At 44.0% G+C, this 13,783-nt stretch overlaps 1 protein-coding gene across 1 annotated transcript in view; it reads right to left on the reverse strand.

Moving 5' to 3' along the window:
- Glra1 (glycine receptor alpha 1) overlaps positions 1 to 13,521 on the reverse strand; it is a 35,009-nt gene extending 21,488 nt beyond the window's left edge. The window contains exons 1-2 of the mRNA XM_042688938.1: positions 13,393 to 13,521; positions 7,100 to 7,167 (exon numbers count right to left, since the gene is read on the reverse strand). Coding sequence (XP_042544872.1) covers positions 7,100 to 7,167; positions 13,393 to 13,471 — 147 coding nt within the window. The 5' untranslated portion in view covers positions 13,472 to 13,521. The remainder of the gene's footprint in view (positions 1 to 7,099; positions 7,168 to 13,392) is intronic.
- Positions 13,522 to 13,783: the final 262 nt, after the last annotated feature.

The following is a 13,783-nucleotide window of genomic DNA, read 5'->3' on the forward strand; positions in this document are numbered from 1 at the left end:
TCTGAGTAGTTTTGATTACAGGTGTGATTCACTAACTCCAAGCTTATTCTTTAGCTTTTTTACTCAAGGCTGGAGCTCTACTATTTGAGTCAGGCTCCCTGCTCTGGTCTAGGTAATTTTAGCCTAATTTCATAGATGAGAAAGGCTCAGGGAGAAAAAATATTTTTTTTCTAAACCACACAGTTGATAAATAGAGCTAAAGGAGGGTGGAGTTTAAACTTCATGTATCTGATTGTATGAAATTCATGTTTTCTCATTAGACAAGAGCAAGAAATGAGAGGCATACAAGTAGGAAACAAAGAAGCCAGATTGTACTTGCTTGCAGTGGGAAATGATTGTATACACAACATCCAAAACACTTTATGAAAAGATTATTAGAAACCAGGTTCCAGTGACTCATGCCTGTAATCCTGGTTACTCAAGAGGCTGAGATCTGAGGCTTGCAGTTCAAAGCCAGCCCAGGCAGGAAAGTCTGTAGTTAACTGCAATTAACTATCTCCAATTAACTATCAAAAAGCTGGGGTGAAGCTGTAACTCAAGTGGTAGAGCACCAGTCTTGAGCAAAAAAAAGCTCAAGGACAGCAAGCAACTAGGCTCTGAGTTTAAGCCCTGTGTGCCCTGTCCTCTCTCATACATACACACACACATTATTAGAACGTATAAATGAAATCCATGTGGGGCTGGGAAGGTGGCTCAGTGGTAGAGCGCTTGCCTTGCATGCATGAGGCCCTGGGTTCGATTCCTCAGCACCACACAAGCAAAAAGAAAAAAGCCAGAAGTGGCGCTGTGGCTCAAGTGGTAGAGCGCTAGCCTTGAGCTGAAGAGCTGAGGGACAGCGCCCAGGCCCAGAGTTCAGGCCCCACGACTGGACCCCCCAAAAAAATAAAATAAAATAAATGAATTCCAGCAAAATTTCATGATACAAAATTAATATACAAAAAAATCACTAGCTTATGGGCTGGGATGTAGCTCAGTGGCAAAGTGCTTGCCTAATAAGTGTAACATCCTGGATTTCATTCCTCGATGCCAAAAATGAAAAGACAAAGAAAACCAAGGGGCTGGGAAGGTGGCTCAGTGGTAGAGCGCTTGCCTCGCATGCATGAGGCCCTGGGTTCGATTCCTCAGCACCACATAAAGCAGAAAAAGCTGGAAGTGGAGCAGTGGCTCAAGTGGTAGAGCACTAGCCTTGAGCTGAAGAGCTGAGGGACAGTGCCTAGGCCTAGAGTTTCAGACCCCACCACTGGCAAAAATAAATAAATAAATAAATAAAAAAGGAAAAAGAAAAGAAAGTCAATAGCTTTACATAGATAAATAAATAAATATATTTATTTGCCAGTCTGAACTCAGGGCCTGGGTGTTATCTCTGAGTTTCTTTTGCTCAAGGTGAGTGCTCTACCACTCGAGCCACAGCACCATTTCCAGCTTTTTCTGAGTAGCTTATTGGAGATAAGAGTCTCATGGACTTTCCTGCCTGGGCTGGCTTTGAACCATGATTCTCAAATCTCAGTCTGCTGAGTAGCTAGGATTATAGGTGTGAGTCCCTGATGCCCAGCTAGATCTAGATATATACATATCCATAGATATAGATATCTAGCTATCTCAATAATTAAATTGCTGAGAAAAAAACCAGGAAAGCAATTCCATTTCTAACATACACACACATGCACACATACACATACACACACATCTAAGAAGAAAACCTAAGACTGTGGAAGACCCCTATTATAATCTGCAGATTAACATACCCAGGGCATCCTCACGGAATGTGGAGGAAAACAAACAAACTCTGAAAGTCATACGGAAACTCACACTCGGGAGTCTCAACAGTCAAAGCAATCTGGAACAAAAAGATCAATGCTAGCAGCATAACCATGCCTGGTTCAAGACACCCACAGAGACATAGTAACAACACCAGCATGGTACTGGCATAAAAACAGACACCTAGGCCAACAGAACAAACAGAAGAGAGAACCCAGAAATAAATCCACACATCTTCAGCCAACTAATTCTGGATGAAGGTGCCAAAAAACATTTATTGAGGAAAAAACAGCCACTTTCACAAATGCTGCTGGGGAAAATAGGCTATTGGCAGGTAGAAGATTGAAACAAGATGTCTTTCTCCTGGTACAAAAGTCAACTAGGATAGGCCTCAGTGGTTCATGCCTGTAATCCTAGCTCCCCAGGAGGCTGAGCCTTGGGAGATAATGGTGGGAAGGCAACTTCCAGCAGAAAAATCTTGTAAGAGATTCTCCAATGAATCAGCAAAATGCCGGACTGGAAGCATGGCTCAAGTGGGAGAGCACCAGCCGTAACAACAGGGAAACGTACCAATTTTCTGGATCAGCCTGCCAAAGCAGAGGAAGCCAATGCAAGAATTGACAAATGGGCTTTCATCAAAGTAACAAGTGTTAACATGCAGTGAAAGAAACCATCACTAGAGAGCAGAAACAGCCTACAGGATGAGGGAAAACAATCATTGGCCAGTTATTCATCTGAAAGAAGACTAATATCTAGAATCAATAAATAAACTTAAACAAACAATAAAAACTAAGCTGGGCAGTAGCGGCTCACCCCTGTAATCCTAGCTACTTAGGAGGCTGAGATCTGAGGGTTGTGGTTCAAAACCAGCCCAGGCAGAAAAGTCCACGGGATTCTTATCTCCAATGAACCACCAAAAAGCTGGAAGTAGAGCTATGGCTCAAGGGGTAGGGTACTAGCCTTGCTCAAAAAGAGCTCAGGGACAGCATCCAGACCCCAAGTTCAAGCTCTAAGTATCAGCATGAAAAATGAAAAATAAAAACAAGCATTTAAAATAACACCTTATCTCAGTCAGAATGGTTGTCCTGAAGAAAATGAAACTCACAAAAGACTAGCAAGGTTGCACTGGGAAAAAACGTAGCCTTTACATAAATGTTGGTTGGAATGGAAATCAGATCAGCTAGGTGGTTTTGTTCTATTTTGTTTTGTTCATTTCAAGACAAGGCCTTGCTATGTAGCCCAGTCTGGTCTCACATTGGTGATCCTCCTACCTTCAGTCTCTCAAGGGCTGTGATTACAGGCGTGCCCCACCATACACAGTTTAACCTAGCTATTATGGAAATCAATACAGAATTTCCTCTGAATGAAAATCTGAAAATACACTGGATGCTGGAGACTCATGCTTGTAATCCTACTACTCAAGAGGCTGAGATCTGAGGATCGCTGTTCAAAGCCAACAGAGGCAGGGAAATTCATGAGATCTTTTTTTTGTTTTTGGTTGGTCGTGGGGTTTGAACTCAGGACCTGGGCACTGTCCTTGAGCTTTTTTTTTGCTCAAGGCTAGGGCTCTACCACTTTGAGCCACAGCTCCATTTCCAGTTTTCTGGTGGTTCATTGGAGACAAAGGGTCTCTCATGGGACTTTTTCTGCCCAGGCTGGCTTCGAACCACAATCCTCAGCTTTCAACCTCCTGAGCAGCTAAGACTACAGGCGTGAGCCACCAGTGCCTGGCTTCTATAAGATTATTATCTTCAATTAACTACTGAAAAGCTAAAAGTGAGGCTGTGGCTCAGGTGGTAGAGCCCTAGCCTAGAGTTAAAAAAAAAAAAACAACCCAGGGACAATGTTCGGGTACTAGGTTTAAGCCCCAGGACTGGCACCACCACCACCACCAAAAACCTTAAAAAGATCACTACCATATGATCTAACTATCTCATTCTTGGTCATATGTTAGAGAGCTATGAAGTCTATTCACAAAAGAGATAAGTACATAGCCATAACTATTGTGGTACCATTCCCAAGAGCTAAGCTATGGAATCAGCCTAAGGGTCATTCATGGTGAATGGAAAAGAAAAATACAGACTAGATACATAATGGAATATTATTCAGTCCGAAAGAAGAATGAAACCCTGTCATTTGTAGCAAAATTGGCTGGACTGGAAGACTTCACTTTAGGTGAAGGAAGTAAGATATGGAATGAGAAGTATTGCAGGTTTCCTCTCTATACAGAAAGTATAAACAAACAAACAACAAGGAAAACAAAAAGAAGTTAAAAGTAGAAAAGGGTTACTGGAAATCAGAAGAGGGGAAAGAGGGAGATGGCATGGGGGACAGAACAGAACAGGTTTGGATATTATTCACGCATGATGTGTACATATGTGGAAATACCACAGTGTGCCCTATTAAAATGTACAGTTAATAGGTGTTAATAATTATAGTCAAAGTAGAGTTCAGGCTGGGCGCTGGTGGCTCACACCTGTAATCCTAGCTACTCAGGGGGTTGAGATCTGATGATCAGGGGTTCAAGGTAAGCCTGGACAGGCTTTGAGTTCAAGCCCCAGTACTGGCACAGACACACAGATACACAGACACACAGACACACAGACACACACACACACTAATATTCTCTCATTTAGATTTTGGTCTAGGAAAGCTTGATGTAGAAAAGATTGTTATTATCACTGGATGTTAAGGGGGATGTAAATTGCCCCAAAACTTGAGTTCTGGTAGGGAGGCACTGGTAGGTCCAGAATTGACAATAACAATGAAAATAGTATTAATGCAACTTGTAAAAAAAACTATGGCAAGGCTTTTGGTACAGGTACTGGGGTTTGAACTCAGAGCCTCTGTTTCTTACTTGACTTTTTCCATTCAAGGCTGGTGCTCTACCACTTGAGCCACACCTCTACTTTCCAAAAATGGCATTATTTACTCATTTTTTTTTTGTCAGGGAATAAAACTGAATTTTAATGAGGTTTAAGCATAACTTCCGTGTCTTTCCTGAGGCTACGCAGATAGTAAGTAGTTTCTAGAATGTGGGTTTCAGTTTCCATCTTAACACTTGATAATTGCATATGGCCTTTCTGTGTTTTTATTTTTAAATTTCTTTTTTTGTAAAAAAAAGAAAAAAATGGAAGCCAAGCTCTACTTTAAATATTTATTATTTTATATTACAATATGAGCTTTATTAACTATTTAAAATGTTTCCAATTTACTATTTAAATATTTAATATTCTATTAAATATTTTGAACATCCAATTCGTTTTTCTGTCTGTATATTAAATAAATTTTAAAAAACTTAAGTTGTTGTACAAAGGGGTTTTAATTCCACTGGTCAGTTTATGAGTCAGTACAAGGCATCTTTTTTTTTTTGGCCAGTCCTTGGGCTTGAACTCAGGGCCTGGGCGCTGTCCCTGAGCTTCTTTTGCTCAAGGCTAGCACTCTACCACTTGAGCCACAGCGCTACTTCCAGCTTTGTCTGTGTAGATGGTACTGAAGAGCTTCAAGCATGTTAGGCAAGGACTCTATCACTAGCCACATTCCCAGCCCCAGTTTAAGGCAGCTTGACCAGTGTTACCCCTTCCATCATTCTCTTCCAGCTCTCCCCATCCCATCCCTACCCTCAAGTTACCTAATTCAACTTTTACACACTATCACTTGAAAAGTATCACTGCATTTGTTCACTCTTCCTCCCATTTCCTCCCCCTGAAAATACATGTTTCAACTTCCTGGTCTTCATTTTATTTAGTGGTTAGTTATAGGTTTGGAACACACACACACACACACACACACACACACACACACACACAGAGCCATCACATATATTTACAATTAGCAATGTAATATTTACTCCTTACAGAAATTGGAAAAATATAACAATATGGAAAGAATATAATAAAAATTATCTCTAAGTCTGATTCAGTGATAATCACTACTAACATTGATCAATCTTTGTGATATTGTCTTTTTTCTATTATAATTGATTTATTTTATTTTATTCTTTTCTTTTTTGTGGGTCATGGGGCTTGAACTCAGCGCCTGGACACTGTTCCCTGAGCTCTTTTGCTCAAGGTTAGAGCATAAAGCTAGTGATAAACACTTTGAGCCACAGCACCACTTCTGGTTTTCTCGTGGTTAATTGGAGATAAGAGTCTCATGAACTTTCCTTCCCAGGTTGGATTTGAACCGTGATCCTCAGACCTCAAGCTTGAGTAGCTAGGATTACAGGCACAAACAACCAGCACTCAGCAATTGATTTATTTTAATCTTCTTAATAGTAGAAAAAATTCAGTACATTTATAGAGCAAATAATGGAATTAATCCACTGTACCATTTCAACATCTATAATGACATTTGTCTGCCATTGGGAAGTTGAATTTTAAACTCATGAACAGGTTATCATAAATCGATCCCTCCCTCCCTTCCTTTCTTTTCTCCTTCCCTCCCTCCTTCCTTCTTTCTTTCCTTCCTTCCTTCCTCTTTTTCCCCTCCCTTCCTCCCTCCCTTCCTCAATTCTCTCCCTCCCTCCCTCCCTCCCTCCCTCCCTCCCTCCCTCCCTTCCTTCCTTCCTTCCTTCCTTCCTTCCTCTTTTTCCTCCCTTCCTCCCTTCCTTCTTCAATTCTCTCTCCCTTCCTTCCTTCCTTCCTTCTTCCTTCCCTCCTTCCTTCCTTCCTTCCTTCCTTCCTCTTTTTCCTCCCTTCCTCCCTTCCTTCTTCAATTCTCTCTCCCTTCCTCCCTCCCTCCCTCCCTCCCTCCCTTCCTTCCTTCCTTCCTTCCTCCCTCCCTCCCTCTCTCCCTCCTTCCCGCCCTCCATCCCTTCCTTCCTCAATTCTCTCCCTTCCTGCCTTCTTTCTTTCCTTCTTTCCTTTCTTAATTTTGTTTTTTTATTTCGTATCCAGTCCTGGGGTTTGAGTCTTGTGCTCTCAAATGGCTTTTTTACTCCAGGCTGGCACTCTACCACTGGAGCCACACCTCCAGTTGCAGCTCTTTACTGGCTAATTAGAGAGACAAGAGTCTCTCAGATTTCTCTTCCTAGTTTGGCTTTGAACCATGATCCTTAGATCTCAGCCTCCTAGGATCTCAGCAGCTAGGATCAAGAGGTGGAAGTCACTAGTGCCTGGCTCTGGCTGCCATTTTTAGATGTTCTACTTTGACTCCCTCCCCCTGGTCCCCCTTACCCCCCAACAAACCACCACCATAACAATAACCAGAGCCTCCAGGTAGATCTGCTAGAAAGAAACACCTGCTTTCCCATCTCCTCAGGGAAAGCCTGAAGAGCTATTTTAGATACAGCAATGTTGCTAGCAGGAGAAAACACCAGCTTGCAGATGGACTCACTCACCATGGTGGTCTCAGCGATGGAACCGAAGCTGTTGATGAAGATATTGCAGCTCACATTCACCGGGGGACCTGGCAATCAAGAAGACAGGCCTGCTTAGCCTCAGGGCCAAGGAGAAAGCCATGTTCTAGCAAGCTGATCTTACGCATGGAGCCCATTGGTGGAGGAACCCGTCGCTCGCCCTCCTCTGTCCCGCCTCCCGGCATCCGGGATTCCCAGCCTGGGAATTGCCAGACTTTTTCCTCTATTCCCAGGCCCAGGGCAGGTACACAGCAGTAGAGACTAAGCAGAGATGTCCTTTCAGGAACACAAAAGGACTCATTATCCAGCCAGATGGCTTCGAATTCCTTTCCCCCAGTCCCACTGGAGTCTGCCTTTCTAATTTGTGTCTTAAAGGATGTATTTATGGCTACAGCATATTTAGAGACCACTTTGGGAGCCCCAAGAAACAGCAAGCTCCTGGCCTTGAACTTCTGAACCAAGAACAACTTCTGCCTGAAAGGGTGATCATGGGGATTGCTGGCAGAGGACCGCAGAGGGAACCTCGGAGAAAACCCATATGTCTTTGTTAAGTACTTTTGCAGACACGTTTTTTCCACTCTCGCTGCCAACAAGGAAGGGGGTAGAGGGAGCAGTTGTTGCTCTGATAGCTTGGGGGTGGTGATTGAAACCCGCTTTCTTCATTTGAGACGATTCATTATAGCAGTTAGAATTTCCAAGCATTAGACAGTTGGCTGGAGTTTGGAACATTTTCCTAGATCAACCTTCCTCCTGCCCCCCTTCCCTACCCCCCTTGATGCTAGGGCTTGAACTCAAGGCCTAGGTACTGCCCTTGAGCTTTTTTATTCAAGGCTGGAGCTCTACCACTGGAACCACAGCTCAGCTTCTGGCTTTTTGGTGGTTGATTGAAGATAAAGAGTCTTTGGGACTTCCCTGCCCAGGTTGGCTTGGAACCGAGATCTTCAGATCTCCTAAGCAGCTAAGATCTGTGGCCGGAGCCACAGATGCCTAGCTAAAATTAACGTCATCTCAACATACCTGTGAGAAGGTTGACTGCTAACCTGTATTATTCAGGATGAACCAATAGAGACTCAGAGAGATTAAAGTATTTGTCCATGGCTATCTTGCTAGTAAATAGTGGAGCCAGGATTTGGATACAGATTTGTCTAACTTCCAAGGTGGGCATCTTCATGGCTATTATAGAAAAGAGGAAGGAAGAGGCATGTCCAGGGTCATACAGGTGGTGGCAAAATCCAGAATCTTGTCTTGGGCTTCCACATAAGCCAGCAAAATTTCCAGAATAAAGACCATGGGAGAGAGGCAGAAAACAATAGAGTCCAATTAAGGAAGGTGCTGGAAAACGAGACAGGAAAGAGATCTCAGAAAGGGGCTGACCTTGAGCTGACCTTGGTGGTTGGGCTTAGAGAATAGGTAGTAGTTCTTTTACATGAACACTGCAATTTGTTAATTTTTTCATAAGTTCCATATCCTTTTTGTTGTGGTTGTTGGTGGTGGTGGTCGTGGGGCCTGAACTCTGGGCCTGGGCACTATCCCTCAGCTCTTCAGCTCAAGGCTAGCGCCCTACCACTTGAACCACAGCGCCACTTCCGGCTTTTTTCTGCTTATGTGGTGCTGAGGAATCGAACACAGGGCCTCATGCATGCAAGGCAAGCACTCTACCACTGAGCCACCTGCCCAGCCTTCCCCCACTCCTTTTTATTTTTTTGTCTGAGATGAAGACGAAGTTGGTACATGGTGCTTTCTGGCTAGAGTCTATCAACTGAGCTACACCTCCAACTCCTGCAAGTCCCATTTCTTGTAGCCATGAGGAACTGAGGGAGTCAATATAGATTCATTGTCTTTATATCACAAATGAGTCTAGAGAATTGTTATTAATTCAGTGGCCTTTTTTTGTCTGGTGTGTGTGTGTGTGTGTGTGTGTGTGTTGGTACTGGGGCTTGAATTCAGGGCCTTGAGCTGTTGCTTAGATTTTTTTTTCTCAAGGTTGACATTCCACTACTTGAGCCACAGCTCCTCTTTGGCTTTTTAGTGGTTGATTGGAGATAACAGTCTTTCTGATTTTGTCTGCTTGGAATGCCTTTGGATCAGGATCTTCAGATTTCAGCCTCCTGGGTAGCTAGGATGATAGGCATGAGCCACAGCACCCAGCAGCTTAGTCTATCTTGAGCAGCTCTTTCTATAACTCGTTAAATTTTTTCTTTGGGTTAATATTTTCTTTCTCTGAAGTGCAGTGGAAATCTGCCTCATTGTCATTTCCACTTAAACAAAGGCCTATTTCATTTCTCCCTCATTTAGTCTTAGATTCAGGTTTTTCATTTGACCCTCACACGGTTAAGATGCTATGAAGAATTACTGCCTGTACCTTGCAGCCATACACAGCTCCCGCCCAGGCTCTGTGAGCATCTCTTGATTGTGACTCTCATATAAATTAGGGCCTGATTTATGTGCTGGAGAGGGCACCACCAGAAGACCCCATGGGGAAGGTACGGTTCATTGATGTAAATCTGAAATTAAATTATCTCAAGAAAATTACAACCCGCCTGGCATTTGGCAGCGGGGATAATGTATATATGCCATTAAATATTAAAGTTTAATTTTGTGTATGGGTTTGCATTGGGTTGTGTTCGTGATCCATAAAGTTTCAGGAAACACAGAGTGTCAGAGTTAGGAATAGTTCAATTGTGCCAGACCTGTTTACAATTCCAGAGACAGAGGGACAACTGGTCTACACCTTCCCCTGCCACTGTGTTCAACAGAACAGGCCCGTGGTTTCTTTGTCATTGTCATCTCCGGCTTTAGGAGAGTCAGGAGCAGGCAGATTTCTGTGACTTGCTTTCATTAGGCTGTGATTGATCTGTGATGTGTCTCAAACACTGCAGTGGAGGGGAACAAGGGATCTGATCTGGATGCTTTTTCAGAAGCTCTGTGCTTTGCCTGAGACCTTGGAGAATCAGAGTGGAAGCTGAGAGGGATTCATTCTTGCCCAAGAACAAAATCTTTCTCCCCATTCCTATTATTGGGGGGGGGAGGTTCTGGGAAGCTGTCTTTACTTTCAGTCAGGGGAGACCAGAGGGTTCAAGCTAAGGTTAAGAGAAGCCAAAATATTAATTAATTAATTGATTGATTAATTTTTGTGCCAGGCCTGGGGTTTGAACTCAGGTCCTGGATGCTCAGGTCCCTGAACTTCTTTTACTCAAAGCTAGCTCTCTACCACTTGAGCCACAGCTTCACTTCTGGCACTTTTTTTTTTTGGCTAATTAGTTGGGGATAAGTATCTCATAGATGTTTTTGTTCAGGCTGGCTTTGAACCACAATCCTCAGATTTCAGCCTCATGAGTCGCTAGAATTACAAGGGTGAGCCATGGTATTATTTAATTCTGCATGTTTGGAGCCCAAGTGCTCCCAGTAAGATTCTCAGTGGAGTATGGTGGTGATTCATTGTTCTAACGCCAGGCCTTGGGAAGTGGAGGAAGGAAGATCTTGAGTTCCAAGCCAATCTGAGCTATATAGTGAGACCTCTCAAACAAAACGTCTTCTGCTAAGTAAATCATTGGAACAGCTCGGTGAGAATGGTCTTTTATTTTCTTGTTTTTGGTCCTGATTTAGAGTCTTGCTGTATAGCCCAGGGTGGCCTCACACTGGAGATCCTGCTACCACAGCTGTCCTGAGTGCTGGGATTACAGGTATGTATTACCATGCCCTCCAGTGAAAATTCTTGATTGCCACATTTGACTTGGGAAGGTTGCTTAGCTGCTCTTAACCCAAGTATATTTGCCTGTTCATTAGTTAGCTCATTCATTGAGGGCTCTCTGTGTGCCAAATCTGGTGGCATGATCAAATTGCTAACAGGAAAACTCCTAGGTGCAATGACTTTCCTACCCAGGATGGAGTTCTGAAAGAGCCCATCAGGGGGCACTATAGAGCAGAATTGCAAAACCACTAAGGTTTGTGTCCCATGAGCAAGTTGAACAAGTTTGGTTTGGTCCATGGTAGTTTTAAGAGAGACTGAGTGCCAATTTGGAAGATTTTACATAAGCCCCTAGATTTAAGCCCTATTGAAAGGAGTCATCCTCAGCTGAGAGTCCTGTTTTCTTTCTTTCTTTCTTTTCTCCTTTTTGTTAGTTGTGGGGCTTGAACACAGGGCCTAGGCACTGTCCCTGAGCTCTTCTGCTCAAGACTAGCACTCTGCCACTTGAGCCACAGCACCACTTCTTATTTTCTGGTGGTTCATTGGAGATAGATGTCTCATGGACTTTCCTGCCCAGGTTGTCTTTGAACTTCGATCCTCAGATCTCAGCCTCCTGACTAGCTAGGATTATAAGCATGAGCCACAATGCTTAGCCTGGATTTTCTTGTATTTTTTTCTTTCTTTCCTTTTTTTGGGGGCCGGAGGGAGGAACAGTCCTGGGGCTTGAACTCAAGGCTTGGGCACTGCCTCTGAGCTTTTTGGCTCAAGGCTAGCATGCCACCATTTGAGCCACAGCTCTACTCCTGCCTTTTGCGGATACTGAATCGGAAATAAAAGCCTCCTGGACCTTCCTTCCTAGGGCTGGCTATGAACCATGATCCTCAGATCACAGCTTTCCGAGTAGCAGGGATTACAGGTATGAGTCACCAGTGCCCAGCTGTATTTTTCTTTCTTACCGCCAGCCTGCTTCATTCAATACCTTCCTGGCCCTTTGGGATGTCTGAGATTGTGACTTAATGAAGTCCTCAGGGCAGGGTACCATGATAACAAACTCTGTCCTTATTTGTCTGTCCCTGGAGAAGCTAAGGTTATGCTAATGATGATGGAGGATCGGGCCTGGTGAGCAAAGGCTCTGTGTGTGTGTGTGTGTGTGTGTGTGTGTGTGTGTGTGTGTGTGCACATGCAGGTGTGTGCTCAGGCCTGAGGAGTGGCAGGTGGCCTAAATAAACATAAATCCAGGCATCTCTCGGTCACTTTCTTAGTTTGGTGGTGATGGTACTTTGAGAAGGGGGCTTGGAAAACAGGAAGCAGAGTAATAGGAAGCACCCCTCCCCCCCATCACATCTCTTCTTTGCTCTTGGACTTGAGCAACAGAGAGAGAGGGCATTTATGATCAAGACCGGTTATGAGTTCTTGGATATAAAGCTCTGCAAGGGATGCTGGGAGAAAAGCCAGCATGTTCAGGCTTCTATGAGGCCCTTGATGGCCCCTGTTACCTGCTGCTCATCACCCATGGCCGGGTGCTGATGCTCACCCCTGTCATCCCAACCACTTAGGAGGCTGAGATCTGAGGATGATGGTTCAAAGCCAACTTGAGCAGAAAAAGTTCGTGAGACTCTTATCTCCAATGAGCCACCAAAAGACCCAGAAGTGGAGCTGTGGCTCAAGTAGTCGAGGACCAAAACAAAAAGCTAAGGAACAATGCTCAGGCTTTGCGTTCAAGCCTTAGGACTCCCCACTCCCCAAATACTTCAGCCTCCAGAGTCATCATGGAGCACTGAGAACTTTCTCTTCCTGCCATACACATCTACACATAGCGCCCACCTTCCTATAGGGCTACAGGCAGGCTGGGTCAAAACCCTCCCCTGTCCCCCAGTTCTGGGCAGCCTGAATCTCCTTTTATTCCTCTTGTCTTCATTTCTGTCTGGCCTTGTTGACTTCCATTGGCCTTCTTTCCAACAGACATAGGATACTGTGATTCTGATTTAGATGAGCAAGCTCCAAAAATGATTTGTCGGTCTACAGAAGCAGCAGGTGAATTTGAGTTGGATGTTCCTTATGGAAAGCAATGGATGTAGAGCTATCTGGGGGAGAAGTAGAGAGAGGTTTTTCTTATTATTCTCCTCATGGCTTCCTTCTGGGAGAAGGCCTTACAAACTTGATGAAGGGGTATGTTTTAAATTGCAGGTGTAGACCAGAAAAGGAAACTGAGCCCCTGATAAATAAATATATATATATTTATATATATGTATGTATATATATTTATATATGTATGTATATATATGTATGTATGTATATATAGAGAGATAGATATGTAGCTAAATGGTAGATAGTGTTTATCCCAGATCAGAAAATAAGTTTATGTGAGCTTATTTCCGTCCACCTTCCAGGCCTCCCCTCTGCCTTTGATGTGGGAAAGCAGCAATTGATTAGTAATGTCTGCCTTGGGCAGAGAACGAGCTCATGGGACTCAGGCTGTGTTATTCAGCATCTGCCTTCGCTACTGCAGTGCCTGCTGCTTGCTTGCTCCTGTAATCTGCGAACCTATTTTTTTTCCCTACGGATCAGAAAGGCATGTTCTCTGTACCTTTAAAGTTGGGCCTGATCCTGGCATCGTATCCAGAAGTTCTGCCCATCAGCTTATCTAGGAAATCCGAAGGTGACATAGGCTTGGGTGCAGAGCGGGCAGCATCGGCTTCTTTAGAAGCAGCGAGGCTAAGGAGAGAGAGAGAGAGAGAGAGAGAGAGAGAGAGAGAGAGAGAGAGAGAGAGAGAGAGAGATGTTAATGCAGGTCCTTTTCTGGCTCTGATCAAGTCTAGCCTCTTCTTGCCCCTGGAGATCAAGACGAGTCTTATCCCGAGGACTGGTGACAGCAAGGCCCAGGCTAAACTGTTTACCCAGCCCAAATATAATCCAGTGCCGGATCCTGGCAGCCAGCCACTGTTTGACTGATGCCCAGAAGCGGTTGACTCTTAAGG

This window comes from Dipodomys spectabilis, unplaced genomic scaffold, assembly GCF_019054845.1.
Source record: "Dipodomys spectabilis isolate Male_0828 unplaced genomic scaffold, ASM1905484v1 ptg000119l, whole genome shotgun sequence".
NCBI classification, from domain to species: domain Eukaryota; kingdom Metazoa; phylum Chordata; class Mammalia; order Rodentia; family Heteromyidae; genus Dipodomys; species Dipodomys spectabilis.